The sequence below is a fragment of the Cebidichthys violaceus genome, unplaced genomic scaffold (genome assembly GCF_023349555.1).
Source record: "Cebidichthys violaceus isolate CVI_PGR_0920_01 unplaced genomic scaffold, fCebVio1.0.p SCAF_26, whole genome shotgun sequence".
Classification (NCBI taxonomy): Eukaryota; Metazoa; Chordata; class Actinopteri; order Perciformes; family Stichaeidae; genus Cebidichthys; species Cebidichthys violaceus.
Window position 1 is genome coordinate 4,372,919 of NW_027176439.1, and position 14,705 is coordinate 4,387,623.

Genomic DNA, 14,705 nt, shown 5'->3' on the forward strand with positions numbered 1-14,705 from the left:
CGTCACCTCACAGCTGGGATGTGTTTTTCACCTCCCCCGTTTGCATGTTTCATTAAGGTGCTCCAGTTTCTTCCTTCAAACACAAGCCCTCTCTAACACTGAATCAGTAAAATCAAAAGGTGACTTTGGGTTCATCCCAAGTCTCTTGATTGTCATTTCCTCGCTCCTCGCTTGAACCGGAAGTTGTTCTGCGCCGCCGTATTGACGGCCGTCCCAAAGCTCTTATTTAGCTCTGAGGAGCGAGGAGAGAGGATAGAGGATGGAGGAGGGACCTCTGAGGAGCCGTGAGCGAGGACCCACGAGAACAGGCTTCCAGGAAGTGTTTTAACGGCCGACACGCCCCCTCTTTGTTCATCAGTTATGTGATCTGATATTTCCCTCAATAACTTTGATTATGAATACAGTTAAAGTGAGAGAGAGCTTTTTACATCATTGATCATTTTATTCAGTCACATGAGGCTGATCATTCCTGAGTGTTTGATGAGTTATGTCATTTAAGAGAAACCATAATCATATTCTGGGTTATTTAATAATCACGTCACAATTTCAAAACATAGACGCAAATAATTCATAAATATGACAAACGCATTCTGCCGTAGACATCGATCCTGTGCTTATGAACAGAACACAGTTTGTTAAAGAGGTGACAGATACTACAGAGAGAAAACACCTCTACAGTGATGATTACTGTCTTTATTAGTATTATTAGTTATTAAGTACAGTGATCATGTGAACAAACTATTAAAAATCTCTCCAGCTGTTAAAGCCGACTGACAGCTGATCCAGATGTGATCAGATGTGATCAGCTGATCCACCGTCATCAGAACCAGACGTCGCTTCACGTGACGCTTCAGAGGAAAGGACGTCTCATGTCTCTTAAAACATGTTTCCTGGTTCCTCTCTCCCCGCGTGGTTTCCTCCATGCATCCCCGGTGGGAGGGACTAAGACGCAAGGAAAGGACTCAAGTGAGGGAAACGGGGATGCAATTAAGAGACTTGGGATGTACCCTTAATCTAGATCTGCACGCCACGTTGCTGGAGCTGTTTCCCTGCGAACGTGGTCGTTGACTTGTAGATCCACTCGAGTCTCTCCAAAAGTTTTCAGAAGCACCACAGCTTGTGTACTGCCGTGCTATGGTGTCCTTAGGTTAGCTAGTGTACTGCTGTGCTATGGTGTCCTTAGGTTAGCTAGTGTAGCCCCAAACACCGACGCTCAGTTAACATGTAACACATTCCCAGACATAATGTGTGCAACGCTTCTCCGACGCTGTCAGCAAGAAATACCGGTCATACAAATTAGGGATGCACCGATCCACGTTTTTCACTTCCGATACCGATACAGATATCTGAGGTTTAGTATCGGCCGATACCGATCTGATACCGATCTAATAGAGAAAAACAGTGCTGAATCGATTTAAAAAACGCAGCCGACGCTACGCGCCCCCAGGTTGTCCATCGCTTTTCTCATGTTGCTGGCGTTGTCCCTCAGAATCACGTGGATTTTGCTCAACTGAATTTGCCACTTGTCAAACATTTCCTTCAGGCTAGCTGCTATCGCTTCGCTGGTGTGCGACCCACGAAAGTTTGTTGCATTTAATATTGCACTGTGTGGCACAAAAGTTTCATCCAGCCAGTGTGCTGTTAAACTTAAAAGTGACACGGGGGAAACGTCGGAGCTCCAGATGTCTGTCGTGAAACTTATCGATTTGACATCTTTTATCTCCTTCAATATGTGTTTGCACACTTTACCGTGCAGTTCAGGTAGCGCCGTCTCCGACAAATATTTTCGGCTTACCATGTCGTAGCGTGGTTCCAGGTGGTTAACTAGCAGCCGGAATCCCTTATCCCCGACAACTGAGAGCGGCTGCCCGGTTCCAGATGGCTGATCCTTTAGCTCGCTCCATTTTGAAAACAATCTATGCGGCCAGTTCGCTAACGCATGACGTTACGCAGAGCACAACGCATATAATTGGACTGAATAGATTTGCCTTTATGGATCGGTCACATTGTCACCGATACCCGATCTAGAATTTTTTCCTACATCGGGACCGATACAGATATTGATATCGGATCGGTGCATCTCTAATACAAATCCTTTTCCTGGCTGACTCAGGGCTGCTAGCTCTGGGGTTGACTGGTAATGTCTTACGATGTCCAGCTTTTCCTGAAATGTCCTTGAGAAAGGCGTTGTCAGTAACTCCACCACTAAATCAGTTTCTCCTCCTTATTCAGCCATTGAGTGTTAAAAAAAACCCCAAATGAACTACACCAAGCAAAACCCTAAACATGTCCTAATTTCTTCCATATCTTTCAATTTGAACTCTTACTCCTCCAAATAAGCTCTTAGAGTTTGGTTTCACAATAGTCACGTGCTCGCCCACCGACCAATCACAGCACACGCTGCACCTCACCGCATAGCTGCTCAGTCTGCCCGTTTAATGCTGACGTAGTTGTGGGCCAGCTAGCAGGCTCTGACACGTCCAAGGATACGCCCAACATGTCAAACTACAGGTCCGATTGGTTGAAGACTATGAAAAAAATCTATTGATATCAAACGATCAATGTGCCGTGTTGTCCACCGTTGTCAGAGCAACAGAGGAAGACAGTAGCTGTGCAATGAGAAAATGAGTATTTTTATAAGGTATCCAATACCGTCTCGGCCTACTGTCACAGATAGTCGATCCAGCTCTTTGTGTCAGTATTGGACAGATAAAAGCATCGGTGCATCTCCAGCTGTGACCTAATCTAAGTCACACTGGCAAACCATAGATCAGCCGTAAAACCCATTTTTACATGTTGAATTGAATTGATGGAAACACGTTTCATTGTGTATCTTTGCTTTTACTTCAACTGCAGCAAGTTTTCAAACTATAATTCACTTTATAGTTATTAAGTATAGCAGTTTGTTTTGAAAACTGCTGCTCAGTAGAGACTTGTTTCCTGGAAAAAAAAAAATGCTGATTGATAATAACTTATCAGTGTAACTGAGGATTCCTCATTATTTAGGAAACTTGGGAGAGATGTGACGTGTCTCTAAAGCTTATTAACTTTCTTTTTCTTTTTTATTTACCAGACAGATATCATGCCTCGTGTAGGTTGCGCTCCAGGTGTCACGTGCATGCAAATGAGCACGATCATGCCACGGGGTGTTTATCTAGGCCACCTGCTCGTGTGTCTGTCGCATCTCATTATCCCGGTGAATCGGGTGCGTACTTATAGCCAAAAACGATAACAACAACAGCTGCACGCAGCTGATTAATGATCGGTCGATAGGGAAGTGAGGGCTGCTTGATTGGCGTAATTAGATCTACCTTTGAGACATTCGGCGCACGCGCTTTGACGAAAACAGTAATCACAGTTGATGGACGTGATTGAATAATTGGCACGTTGGTCAGATTGAAAGCAACCGCGGGTCATCACGTCTGCCACTCATGATTATGTGACTCGTCGGGGAGCCCGTTGGTTTAGCCGTGCGCTCGACGCTCCATCGTGACGACGTGTGAATCTCAAAAGGCGCACGGGGGGGACCTCACATGTCCATCGGGGATGGAGGAGCGCTCGGCGTGTCTGAGGAACCCGTGATGCGGCAGGGAGGGAGACGCTCTCCCTCCGCCTCCGTGCAGCACCAGTGAAGACAGGAGATGCGGTTTTCCGGTGGACTCGGTCGCTGAGCGTGAGCAGCCGCTCCGACACCAGCAGGAGGAAACGTATCGGCCGCGCTCTCTCTCGCTCTCTCGCTCTCGCTCTCTGCTGGAGGGTAACGCTCGGGAGGCGGAGAGCCATGGCAGGCGCCAAACTGACGCCCTCTCCCTCGGAGATCGACCCAGATGTCAAGACGGAGGCGCAGAAACCCCCCGAGCCCACCTGGGTCAACCCCTCCAGTCCTCTCCGGACCGCGGGCTCTTTCGGGAGCGATGCCGGCCAAAGGTAGCTGCCGCAGATCCGCATGTTTCCGAATGCAGCACGCTCGCACACACGCTGCATCCACCGAACATATCAATGTGACGCCAGCGCGCGGTGCTTAATAAAGTCTCCCGGATAACTTGGCTCGTAATCATCCTTAGGCAAACGCTGCGCCGTGATCAAGACATCCCATTACCATTAAACGCGTTAACCCGTTTGCTGTTATTTCCCCGGGACATTAGCAGGAATGTGTAATCGTTACGGCTGGTAGGATGTATCGTCCCCATTTGAGGTTAAACCAACGATTCCAGTGCGCTGCCTGTCTGTCAATTACAGACAGACAGGCAGCATGATTGCAAACGCTTCTGCCGTCAATCATTTCCTCTCGACATCACGGGGATGCACGTATTTAATAACTGCAGTATATTGTGATTACATAATTCAGTGGATGCTGCATTCCCATTACAATTTCATGAATCCTTCTTTTCTTTTTCTTTTTTTGGATAGGGTTGTAAAATGTTACTATGCCACTGCATCCAAAGTTAATTTGTGACGTCATACAACCAGATTCATATGAAACAAAAATGCAAACCACAGGAGATTGTGTTGACATATACCTGCATAAAGACTACATGCGTTTTGATAAGCAGGTCTGCACTCGGCACGCAGACTTCCACCATCAGGACTCTCTCCTGCCATTTGGTAGACAAATTAGATTGTGGGTTTTTGTGGGAGATGGGCTGCACCAGTAACAGCTGAGAGCGAGACTACATCATTCAATTGTTTTTCTTTTTTTTTCTTTCAGAGCGATTTTAAAGAACTTGAGATCAGCAGATGTGCTGCCGTCAAAGCTCAGATCGGCACTCCCATCTGCAGGTTAAACGAGGTTGGACCAATATGCCGGCGGTGCGGCGTGTTCCGTCTCAGTATTGAACATTTGTTCATTTTTGCGTATTTTTTTTAATCAGAAATCACAATAATGCAGTAAGCATCTATTGTGTAATGCATCCGTTTGATAATAGAAGCGACAGCAAGTGGCATTAGAAAAAAAAAGCACATTTAGTTCACACAGAATGTCGGTGATATCGCTCAATAAATGCGATGCAGTAAAAATAATCTGGCAGATTATCGTCACTTCAACCCTAAACCCACGCAGCTCTACCCGGTGACGACTCATTGTCGCTCTCCCTCCTTCACAATAATGGAGAGCCATTGAGTAATCTGCAGGGTTTCAGGCACACCCCCAAATACTTAATCTCTTTTTCAATGGGTGCCATGATGTGTTGCAGAGTGGACAATGTAATCCCATCCCAAGAGAACGCAGCTGGCTTGGCTTTAACAAAGGGTCAAGAATACTGAAGGTGGCTCAGAGTCAGGACCATCTTTTTTTTTTTTTTTTTAGTTCTCTTTGTTTTTGTTTTATAATGACCTTCTTTAGAAAGATGCAGTACATTGTGGGGAAGTTAATGCCACACCTTCAACAAGTCTTGTGCATCATATATTGAATGTCCAGCACCTTATTAAAGGGGAAGGTCCATGTGCGTTCTTTATAACGCCCACAGTGGTTAGCAGAAGCAGTGACCTAGATGTTGCCTAAGAAATCGAATCAATAAGGATATGAATTATGTGAACAGAGTCAAAGTTAGCTGTGCTTGGAATAAACAGAGTGTGGATCCTTTTGAAGTGGGGTTGTGTGTGTGTGTGTACTCCCATGTGTAAAATGGCTGTTTTTGTCAATGGAGTCTCATGGCTTTCATCGAAAAGGGCTGACTGACTGCCAGATAAAGAGGCTGTGGACGGGTTCAGCTGAAAATATTATTTTAGCAACCTAAAAAAAAAAAAAAAAAATCAATATCAGTGTATCAAGCGTACGCTATAGTATTTTCACTTGCCATCAGACAGCCCTTTTTGATGACTGAAGCAGTTCTCCGTTCTGCCTTCAAAGCCACAACACCCCCTTAATAAAAACTGTAGCTTTACGTCTCAGAACACGGGACCAGTTAGTTAGTTAGTTAGTTAGTTAGTTAGTTAGTTAGTTTGTGTGACTTTTGCATCCAAACTATCGATGCGTCCACAGCAGTACATTTCTTAACTTCTCTGCCGGTACTGATGTCGGCTTCTCCAAACTGGGCTACTGTATGTCACACAGTGACTGTCAGGACGCGTACTGTATGTAGCAGCATGGAGGGAAAATGGTTTTAGAAGGGTTTGGAAAAATAGCATTTTGGAGGCTAAAACATACGTGCATTGACCTAAATGTGAACGTTTGGATTTTCATACATAAGGAGCACCATTACGAAGCTGCAGAATGATATGAGATTGATAAAATAAAAAAATTGAAGTATGCAATGATGGCACATCTCAAATGTTATTCACTGTACTTTATTTTGTCATGATTATAGTTTCAAGATGGCAGCACAGCCCAGAGCGATTTCATCCGTTTGAATAAGTAACAACAAATTTCAAATGCTGTTCAGCAAAGGATGAAAAAAAAAAATAAATAGGATATTGAGTTACCTGTATTTTACTGCAGACATTTATGTATATGTCAAGGATGAATATAGGTTTGAGCTTTAGATGACAGACACATCTGTTACCAGGCGTCATCGTGTGGGATGTATAGATGAAGGTGTCGCTTGTTTTATGGTGAGCGTAGCAGACACGAAATGAATCGTTTTAATGATCGATCATAAAGACGGGGAGCAGCTGGCCATCAAAAACTAGCAAGAATTTAGACATTCATCATGAAAAGCCTGTTTTCATTGCGATGATTCTGACATCAGTGAAAGTGACGATGATGACGATGATGATGATGATGATGAAGCTGGCGGCGGTGTCGCGTGCCAACACCCATCATAAACGATGATGCGGGTGATGAAGCTGGCGTGCCGGTTGCCGATCAAAGTCTCACGGAGGCCAGCGACTCAGCCGCCGCTGCTCTGAACACGCTGAGGGGAAGAACAGATTGGCGTTTCCTGCGCGTCAATATTGTTCAACTTCTGGACGCCAGACTGTTTGAATGGTGATCTAATAAGGCTTGGGCTGTAAAACTCTAATGCATCTGTTGGCCAGTTTCCCCGGGCAACCAGACTTGGACCACTGTCAACCCATTTAGTAGGTTGCTGCTCTCTTGGCAACAAAGTTCTCCTATAGATGAATGTTTGCCTTTTTTTTTTTCTTTTTTTTTTGACCGTCCTCCTGTCACACTGCTTTACTTTATTACTCTACCTCCCCGTATGACGCTGTATAGGTTGTGAAATGCGATCGGCGTGGGATCGGCGTCCAGCTGGCTCAGGAGCCAGACGGTGTGGAGGGAGGCGTGAGGGGAATCAATAATCCGGGTCCGTTGTGCGACCCAAAACTCGTACAGAATTTATCTAATTCTGCATAAGTTGCAGCGGCGGCAGTGCATCAGTGTATAGGATTCTCTCTACAGTATTGACTATTTACTGTAAGTAACAGGCGGCGAGGAGACGAAGTGAGACTTGGAGGATGTTCAGAGGGATCGTACGTCTTTTAAACACACAACTCTCTCCTAGATTTATTTCGGCTTCATCCTGCCTCGCCGCCACATCGCCTCTTTGTGAAAAGCGTATTCAGAAAACAGACGTTTGGTGTGCAATGAATCAAAAATGTTTGCTCGCAGTGGGAGCTGTTAGTCATATTGTCATTAATGCTGGACTAGAATATTGCCCAGGATGAATGGAGTGTTTTACTGGATATAGGCCAACAGCGTAGCCACTTGACGAAAAGCAGGACTTTTGATTGACTGATATGCAGCATAGACTTTATTTCGTTTTGCTGACGTTTCAGCGACGCCGAGCTTTCTGCAGAGCTCTCCCATCTGTCAGTCCAACGCACTTCTGCTTTTCATAAAGTTATGCTTTTTAAGTTTTTACAGTCGGCAACGTCCCTCGATATCAAAGCTGCACCCAAGTCTTTTGATTTTTTTTTGCCATTCATGTTTCCACTTTTTGATTGAGGCTTTGACAGATTCCTGAATTAATTTATGCATTTTTTTTCTATTGCTAGTTAAACAGACAAATCTGGGATGTGCATTAAGACTAAAGGTCAAGCAGACGAATGGTTCTGTGATTCTTTTTAGGAGGAATCGGGAAGAATCTCATTCATTTTCTCTGCAGAAAAAAATTTGTCATTTTAAGAGCATTTGTTGTCAGGACAGAATATCAGTTACTGGTAACTTAAATCTATAACAAGTTATATGTCAATCAGTATTGATTCAAAGAAAAAGCTACTTTAATGTACTTTTGATTGTACATTCTTGATTGTACTTCTGTCATATTATTTACTTCCCCGCTGCTCTCACACACACACACACACACACACACACACACACACACACACACACACACCTTCTTGTTATCCCACTGCAGACACTTTGATGCAGAAATCCTCTTCAAATGGTGCAGCGTATTCTGCATCTAATACAGTAATTTAGATGCATTTCGGGTGAAAAAATGAACTGTGAATATCCTGTTGAGTCTGAATCCACAGTTTGAGGCTCGGGTAATGTAGATGAATCTACAACAGCTAAATGAGGATTTCTATTGTTGTAAGCAGCAGCAGTCAGTTGGGAAATGGCTGGAAGGTAATGGACATTTACACTGTTAAAATAAATACTAAGACAAGTGTAATAAAAGAGCAGCAGCTCACTGGGGGAGAAGAGGATGTGGTATTTTGCAAAGTCTTCTCCCTGTTTACGATCTCAACTATTCTATTCTCTCTGGAGATGGATGTTTGCCTTGTCGTGGCTGCCTTTTAACACCGCATGTTCATGTTTACCTTACCGTTAGTCCTTTCTCACAACGACGGAGGAATAATCAGTTCTCCTTCACATGCGGGAAACGATTTTACGGCATTTCCCAACTTATTGAATCCACAGACTGCTGAAGTGTGCGTCTTCTGCCCCTTTTCGTCCTCACGTTTTATTTATAGCGCCCTGCTTTCACGGAACAATTAAACTCTCATTTTGATTTGAGGACCCGAGGTTTAATTGAGGGGGGGTGGGGGTTTTAATGTTGTCCTTGGGGTAAATTGCACGTTGTCCGTCGTTATTATTCATTAAGGATGAAAATATCTTAGTGATTGACTTGAGAGTCGCAACCCAAGAATAACGAGTGCTACGGTCCCTAAACAAAATGACCCTTTTTAAAAAGACCTTCGATATCAAGAGGGAACATCTGAAAGCATGTGTTAGTTAAGCCTCTCACTCTGAGATGTGTGTGTGTGTGTGTGTGTGTGTGTGTGTGCTTGGCTGAATGCTGTAAGTGTGTATATGCACGTAGTAATTGTGCACATGCATTGGCCAGATCATCGATTGCCCGCGTCGTTCACTTGCCTTGTCCTTCCTCTTAAGGGCTTAACAGAATCAATTAAAGGGCCGTAAGAATGCGAGGATGTGTGATAATCCCAGCGACGCCGCTACAAACTGATGGGCTCACACGGCCAGCTCCGGGATGTCGGATGAACTGAATCTGGGCCGCGTTCCAGAAAAAGCTCCCAACCTGTGCTGTGCAGAGCGCTAAAGCAGCACCAGCACCAAAAGCTTCGTAATCTTTGAGTTGCGAGCGAGGAAAGGAAGGAGAGCGCTCCGATTGGCCGAGGTGCTTGGTAGAGTGCTCCGATTGGCCGAGGTGCTTGGTAGAGCGCTCCGATTGGCCGAGGTGCTTGGTAGAGCGCTCCGATTGGCCGAGGTGCTTGGTAGAGCGCTCCGATTGGCCGAGGTGCTTGGTAGAGCGCTCTCTAGAACGCTGCTATCATTGAGTCCGTGATGTTTCTGGTGTTTTCATCAGTAAGCTGCACATGCTTAGAGCATCAACAAGGGGGTGGGCACAGTATCACGAGCATCTCTCTCTCTCTCTCTCCATCTATCTATCTATCTATCTATCTATCTATCTATCTAGATAGTGTCATTTTTGGAAAGAAATGGCTTCAGTTCAAAGCAGAGGAGTAAGAAATTAACTAAATTCTCATTTTGTCCAAAACGAACGCACTAAGAGACAAAAGAAACACAAACTAACCACATGGGGAATGTGTTTGCAGCCCATCCAGTGAATTTAATACCAATAAAGGTAGAAAATGAATAATATTGATGAAAAGAATCATCCATACTGTCCAGAACAGTACAGTATAGCTACAAAACCTTTCAGCCTATTGATTGCAACACTGTCCGTAATGACCCAGAGATCTGAATAGCTGAGTGTTATTGTTTCATGACAGTCGGCCCAACCCCACAAAATACAAAGTCACTAAAGCTCTACAATGTGAAGTTTAGGTTGAGCCTGGCCTAGTTTTTGAATCAGAACTGGGGTTGTCCAAGTAATCGATAATACATGATGACTTGTCCTGATGCATACTAAATTCTTGGCCATCATATGTCATGGCCAGAGGACTTTTCCGTTTATTTCATTTATTTTTTACTTTTGTTACTCGTAGTCTGTTCAGGTCATTTTGAAACGTAGACACACTGTAGCTGGTAAAGTAACACAAAGGTACAGAGGTGCTGTTGCTATGGTTACCTGCAGTTTAATATACCTTCAGACCGATTTTTTTTTTTTAGAACTGAGGTTTAGCTCTTGACCAGAACCAGGTCTGGTCTGGGGGGGGGGGGGGGGGGTTCTATTATTAGGTTTTAATCAACGCCTGACAGCCAGTCAGAAACGGGTATTGAGTACGGGTATTGGTAACTTGAGCTGCCTCTGTGGTAGAGAGGAGCATCATGGGAAATGTAGTATGTGATGGAATGTTGGCAAGCTTTCTTGATGCAAGGGAAACAGATTTGAAAACTACAAATCCCATTTGCCCTTGAAATTGCTGCAGAGATGGGGTGTGTGTGTGTGTGTGTGTGTGCGTGCGTGCGTGCGTGTGTGTGTGTGTGTGTGTGTGTGTGTGCGTGCGTGCGTGCGTGCGTGTGTGTGTGAGTGAGAGAGGCCCTCCCCCTATTCTATCGGGCAGTCCTTGAGGCCGTTCTCAGTCAAAGGTATTTGAAAGCATCATTTTGAAAGTGCTGGTCATTTCTGCACTTGTTGTGTCAGTAGCTCAGCTCAGACTTGTGATTCCAGATCAGCTGCAAAGAGGTGAGGATCTGTGCGCTTCTTTGTTGCGTTTGTTTTTGATCATGATTGGAGTGAAATGTGAAGGGCATGAGGCTATAACTGAATACGAGGACGGTTCAGCTTGAGTCAGAGCGCTGAGCGGGGCAGAGGGAGCCTCGGTCAGTCGCATCCTCTACACTCCGCTAAAGCTCTTAGCAGCCAGATAGCATCTTTAGTGCTAATAGCCACAGAATGGACACTGAGATCACATCAGAGGGGTTGATGTCGTTCCTGTTCAGTATTTATGATGAGCAGACTAAGCGTTTCCAAAATTGCTCTCACTTCTGAACTAAGTTTTTAAAGGGGCAGCCGGAGCCCCGCGACTCACACCGGTACAGTAGTCTATTGTGCAGTAAATTGTAGCGCTGGGCGATATGGAGAAAATATAATATCGCAACGTTTTGTGCCATATTGCCATGTACACAATGTACGGCGATAGCTAGTCTCAAATAGCTGGAAAATGAAGTGTTGCTCTGCCACATACAGCACACCAGGCTGTTGCTTCTCCTTCAGTGCAGTTGAACTTCACTGCTGTCAGAAAGTTTCCCAAAAACACCCGGCCAGCCATCTTTCTTTGTACCTAAAATAAAGTGAAATTAACTAAATGTTGAATCTGTCTTTTAAAAAAAATAGGGAAACAACTTTCATGCGATATGATTAGAACTACAAATGAAAGGTCTTACTGACAAAAAAGCCTCCAGTGAATTACAAACTCCTGGTAATGATTGTTTTAAAATCACCTTTTCTTTACCTCTCTAGCTTCATTAGAAAGTTACAGAAGGAACATTGTTGACAACAGTCTGTCGTCAACATCCACTAAAAGCCATAGGACTGATTTTTTTATTGGTTCCCGGGGACCATAGTAATCCTCTACGGTCCTCGATTAGTTACTGGCATAGCACAGTTCCTCTCTTGTGACCTGCTGCTTCCGAGGTTTAATGGACACTCCATTAGTCCTTTTTTAAAAAAAAAAAAGAAAAAAGAAAAAAAAGGCTGGTTTTGTCTGAAGCTTTTCAATAATAAAATTCAGTAATGACCTCATGAACACATATTCCTCCACACGGCAGACAGACTTTATTTACAAGCTTCAAAGGGACGTCAACCTAAATTATATTTTTATACATCCACCGCTGAAGTTTGATATTTTTAGACGCGCTTTGGACTTGGCCTCGAAGCATTTCACTCGCGTCTAACGGTGTTCTCACATCTGTTTGTGAACTGCAAGACGAGTACAGTAACCTACAGACATGGTGCTCAATGAATGTTTCTGTTAATGTTGTTTTAAAGCGTTCATGTAAGGATGAGGGACTTGATGCACAGTGATGTCTTTTATATTACAAAGAGAAGCAACAGAACTCTAGGGGGTTATGCAGATAGAATGTTCTGTTTAGCTCAAAACTAATGGGCTCTACAGAAAGTGAACTATGTTTATTAGGCCATTATGTAGTGTTGATATTCACATATGGTCCGGCTCTTACTCTACATACAGGATTGTCCTAAAATGTATCTGAATTAATGGTACGTCTGTTCGTTGTGCTGGACCTAAACTTAATTATAAGAAAGGCTTAAAGTGAGATTTGATGTCAAATGGGCCGCCAACGATTCTACTCCAAAGGTAAAATAAGGTGATAAATAAAAATATTTTTTTTTTTTACAATACAGAGTAAGATATCAAACATGTCGTCTGTTCCTCTCACGTCTCTCATTTAATGCTTCCGTACATTTCTGTACGGTAGTAAGGGAACTTTTTGTTTTCCTTTTGGCTGCATTTCATAATTAATGCTATTTAGTCCCGCCTGTTGTTTATTAGTTAAACTGTCTACCGCCCACATCACAGTGGCTTTGTGTTCTTCTGCCTCAGCCAAGAAGTCCCAGTCGTGCTGTTACCTGTGTCATTAATTACTGGGTTGATTTTTTTTTTTTTTTTATATATATATATATATGCAGTTTTGAATATTTGAAAAGAATTTGTTCACAATTTAAGAAACAAATGTCAGTAATTGGTTTCCAAAGGAAGCCAGAGTTCTCAAGACAATTTGTTCCGTTTTCATCTTTGACCCATAGTCCATCACAATTGTCCATATGTCAGCCATATAAGGTCAATATCTGGGTATGTCTCCCTGTCTGTCCGCTCCCTCAGTGGTACACACTTCCCTTTCCTCCCTTGGTCATCTCGACCAATGAGATCGACCCGGGAGGGTGTGTCCACCGATCCCCTGTGGTTTGCATTAAGTGTCCCATCTGTTCGTCGGTCAGCTGAAGCAACGTTTTCTTTTTTTTCTTTTTTTTTTTTTTGGATCAACTCAATGTGCAGAGTTTGCCTTGCATGCGCCCTGTGAAGTATTAACAGCTCCGAAATACATTTTGTATTTCCCTTTTTTTTTTTTCGGGCTCAGACGCAGTCAGTTTCCGCTGAATCTTTGTATTTACTCGTATCAGGAGTTTGAAAGGTGACTCGGTGAAACCTTGTTGGAAAAATCTTGACGGTCGGCTTCAGCTGCGCAGCGGCTCAGATGCAGGATCCGATCGGACACCGACCCGCTACCGTGGTCTCGGACCCTCGTCTCCAGCCTTCTCGCTGCGCAAACTGAGCTCAGGTTCTTCGACGAGGTCATCCGATAGTTGCGTTCTGACTGGAGATGCAAGTGAATGCAAATACATTTACGGCGGCATTCCCGAGCCGCATTCCTTTTTGTTTCCTTTTGCTCTTTCCTTCCCTTTCCCGCTTCCTCGAACCCCACTCTGTCCTAACCTGTGCCTATCTGTGTCCATGTGTGCTGCGTCCAGGTATCAAGAGGAGTACAGTATGGACTCAACCAATGCCCAGTAAGTCCCTGGCAGCATCATGGCTTGCATGGCATGGATTGTAAATCTGCAATGGTAACTTTACACAGGACTGTTTTGCGAGCACAAAAGCACAGTATTGTTCGCTTCGGATTTTGCATATACTGAATGTGGACATTATGCCTTCGGAGGCAACATCACCATTACAACGTTATCCGTACAGTGGGCAATGATTGTCGTGGCAATGGTTGCAGAATGCTGAGAATAACCCATTCGTGTGTAGCTACCTTTTCACCAATTGTTGTGGCAAAGAACTTAAAAAGAACACCGATTTTTTTTTTGTTTTTGTTTTTGATACATTCGATCTTGTCACAGTAAATGGTGAAAAGGCAGCTTGTGTGTTTTTACTAATGTATTCCAGGTGTTTTATCTGTCCCTTTTTTGACTGAATGTGCACACCGGTCTTCACTCCATCACTTGCTGTGAATGTTAGATCTCGGCGTAAAGATGAGTCTCTGGACACGCTGTGGTGTTATATGGGTGAAATAGGGGCTGAAATCCCCCGACATGTCAATCTGTTTGTGCTGTACTGATGCTGCATCACATGGAAATGAACATGTAATATATGTGTAATGAAATGACTTCAGCCTACGCCAGCATGTAGAATAACAGACCTCCTCCGCTGCTTCTCAGTGGCGGCGCGCACACACACACACACACACACACACACACACACACACACACACACACACACACACACACACACACCATCTACATGCAACAAACAGCGCTATACATGTATGTCCGAGAATAACTCCTAATAATTCACGTTGATGCTTGTTTCATGGGCTATTTGGGATATTTCTAAACTAAAAATAACAGAGGTGAAGCGTGGAGACCACA

At 44.0% G+C, this 14,705-nt stretch overlaps 1 protein-coding gene across 21 annotated transcripts in view; it reads left to right on the forward strand.

Moving 5' to 3' along the window:
• The window catches only part of LOC137879901 (potassium channel subfamily T member 1-like), a 68,024-nt gene that overhangs the window by 17,501 nt on the left and 35,818 nt on the right, over positions 1 to 14,705 (forward strand). For 12 of the 21 annotated variants that reach the window (XM_068720858.1, XM_068720864.1, XM_068720859.1 and 9 more), the window contains exon 4: positions 13,806 to 13,844. The exons of 5 other annotated variants lie outside the window; for them this stretch is intronic. In XM_068720858.1, coding sequence (XP_068576959.1) covers positions 13,806 to 13,844 — 39 coding nt within the window. Of the gene's footprint in view, positions 1 to 3,157; positions 3,928 to 4,760; positions 4,810 to 11,007; positions 13,664 to 13,805; positions 13,845 to 14,705 lie in introns of those variants that run through there. 4 more of the 21 variants (XM_068720867.1, XM_068720873.1, XM_068720872.1 and 1 more) reach the window with 4 other exon arrangements.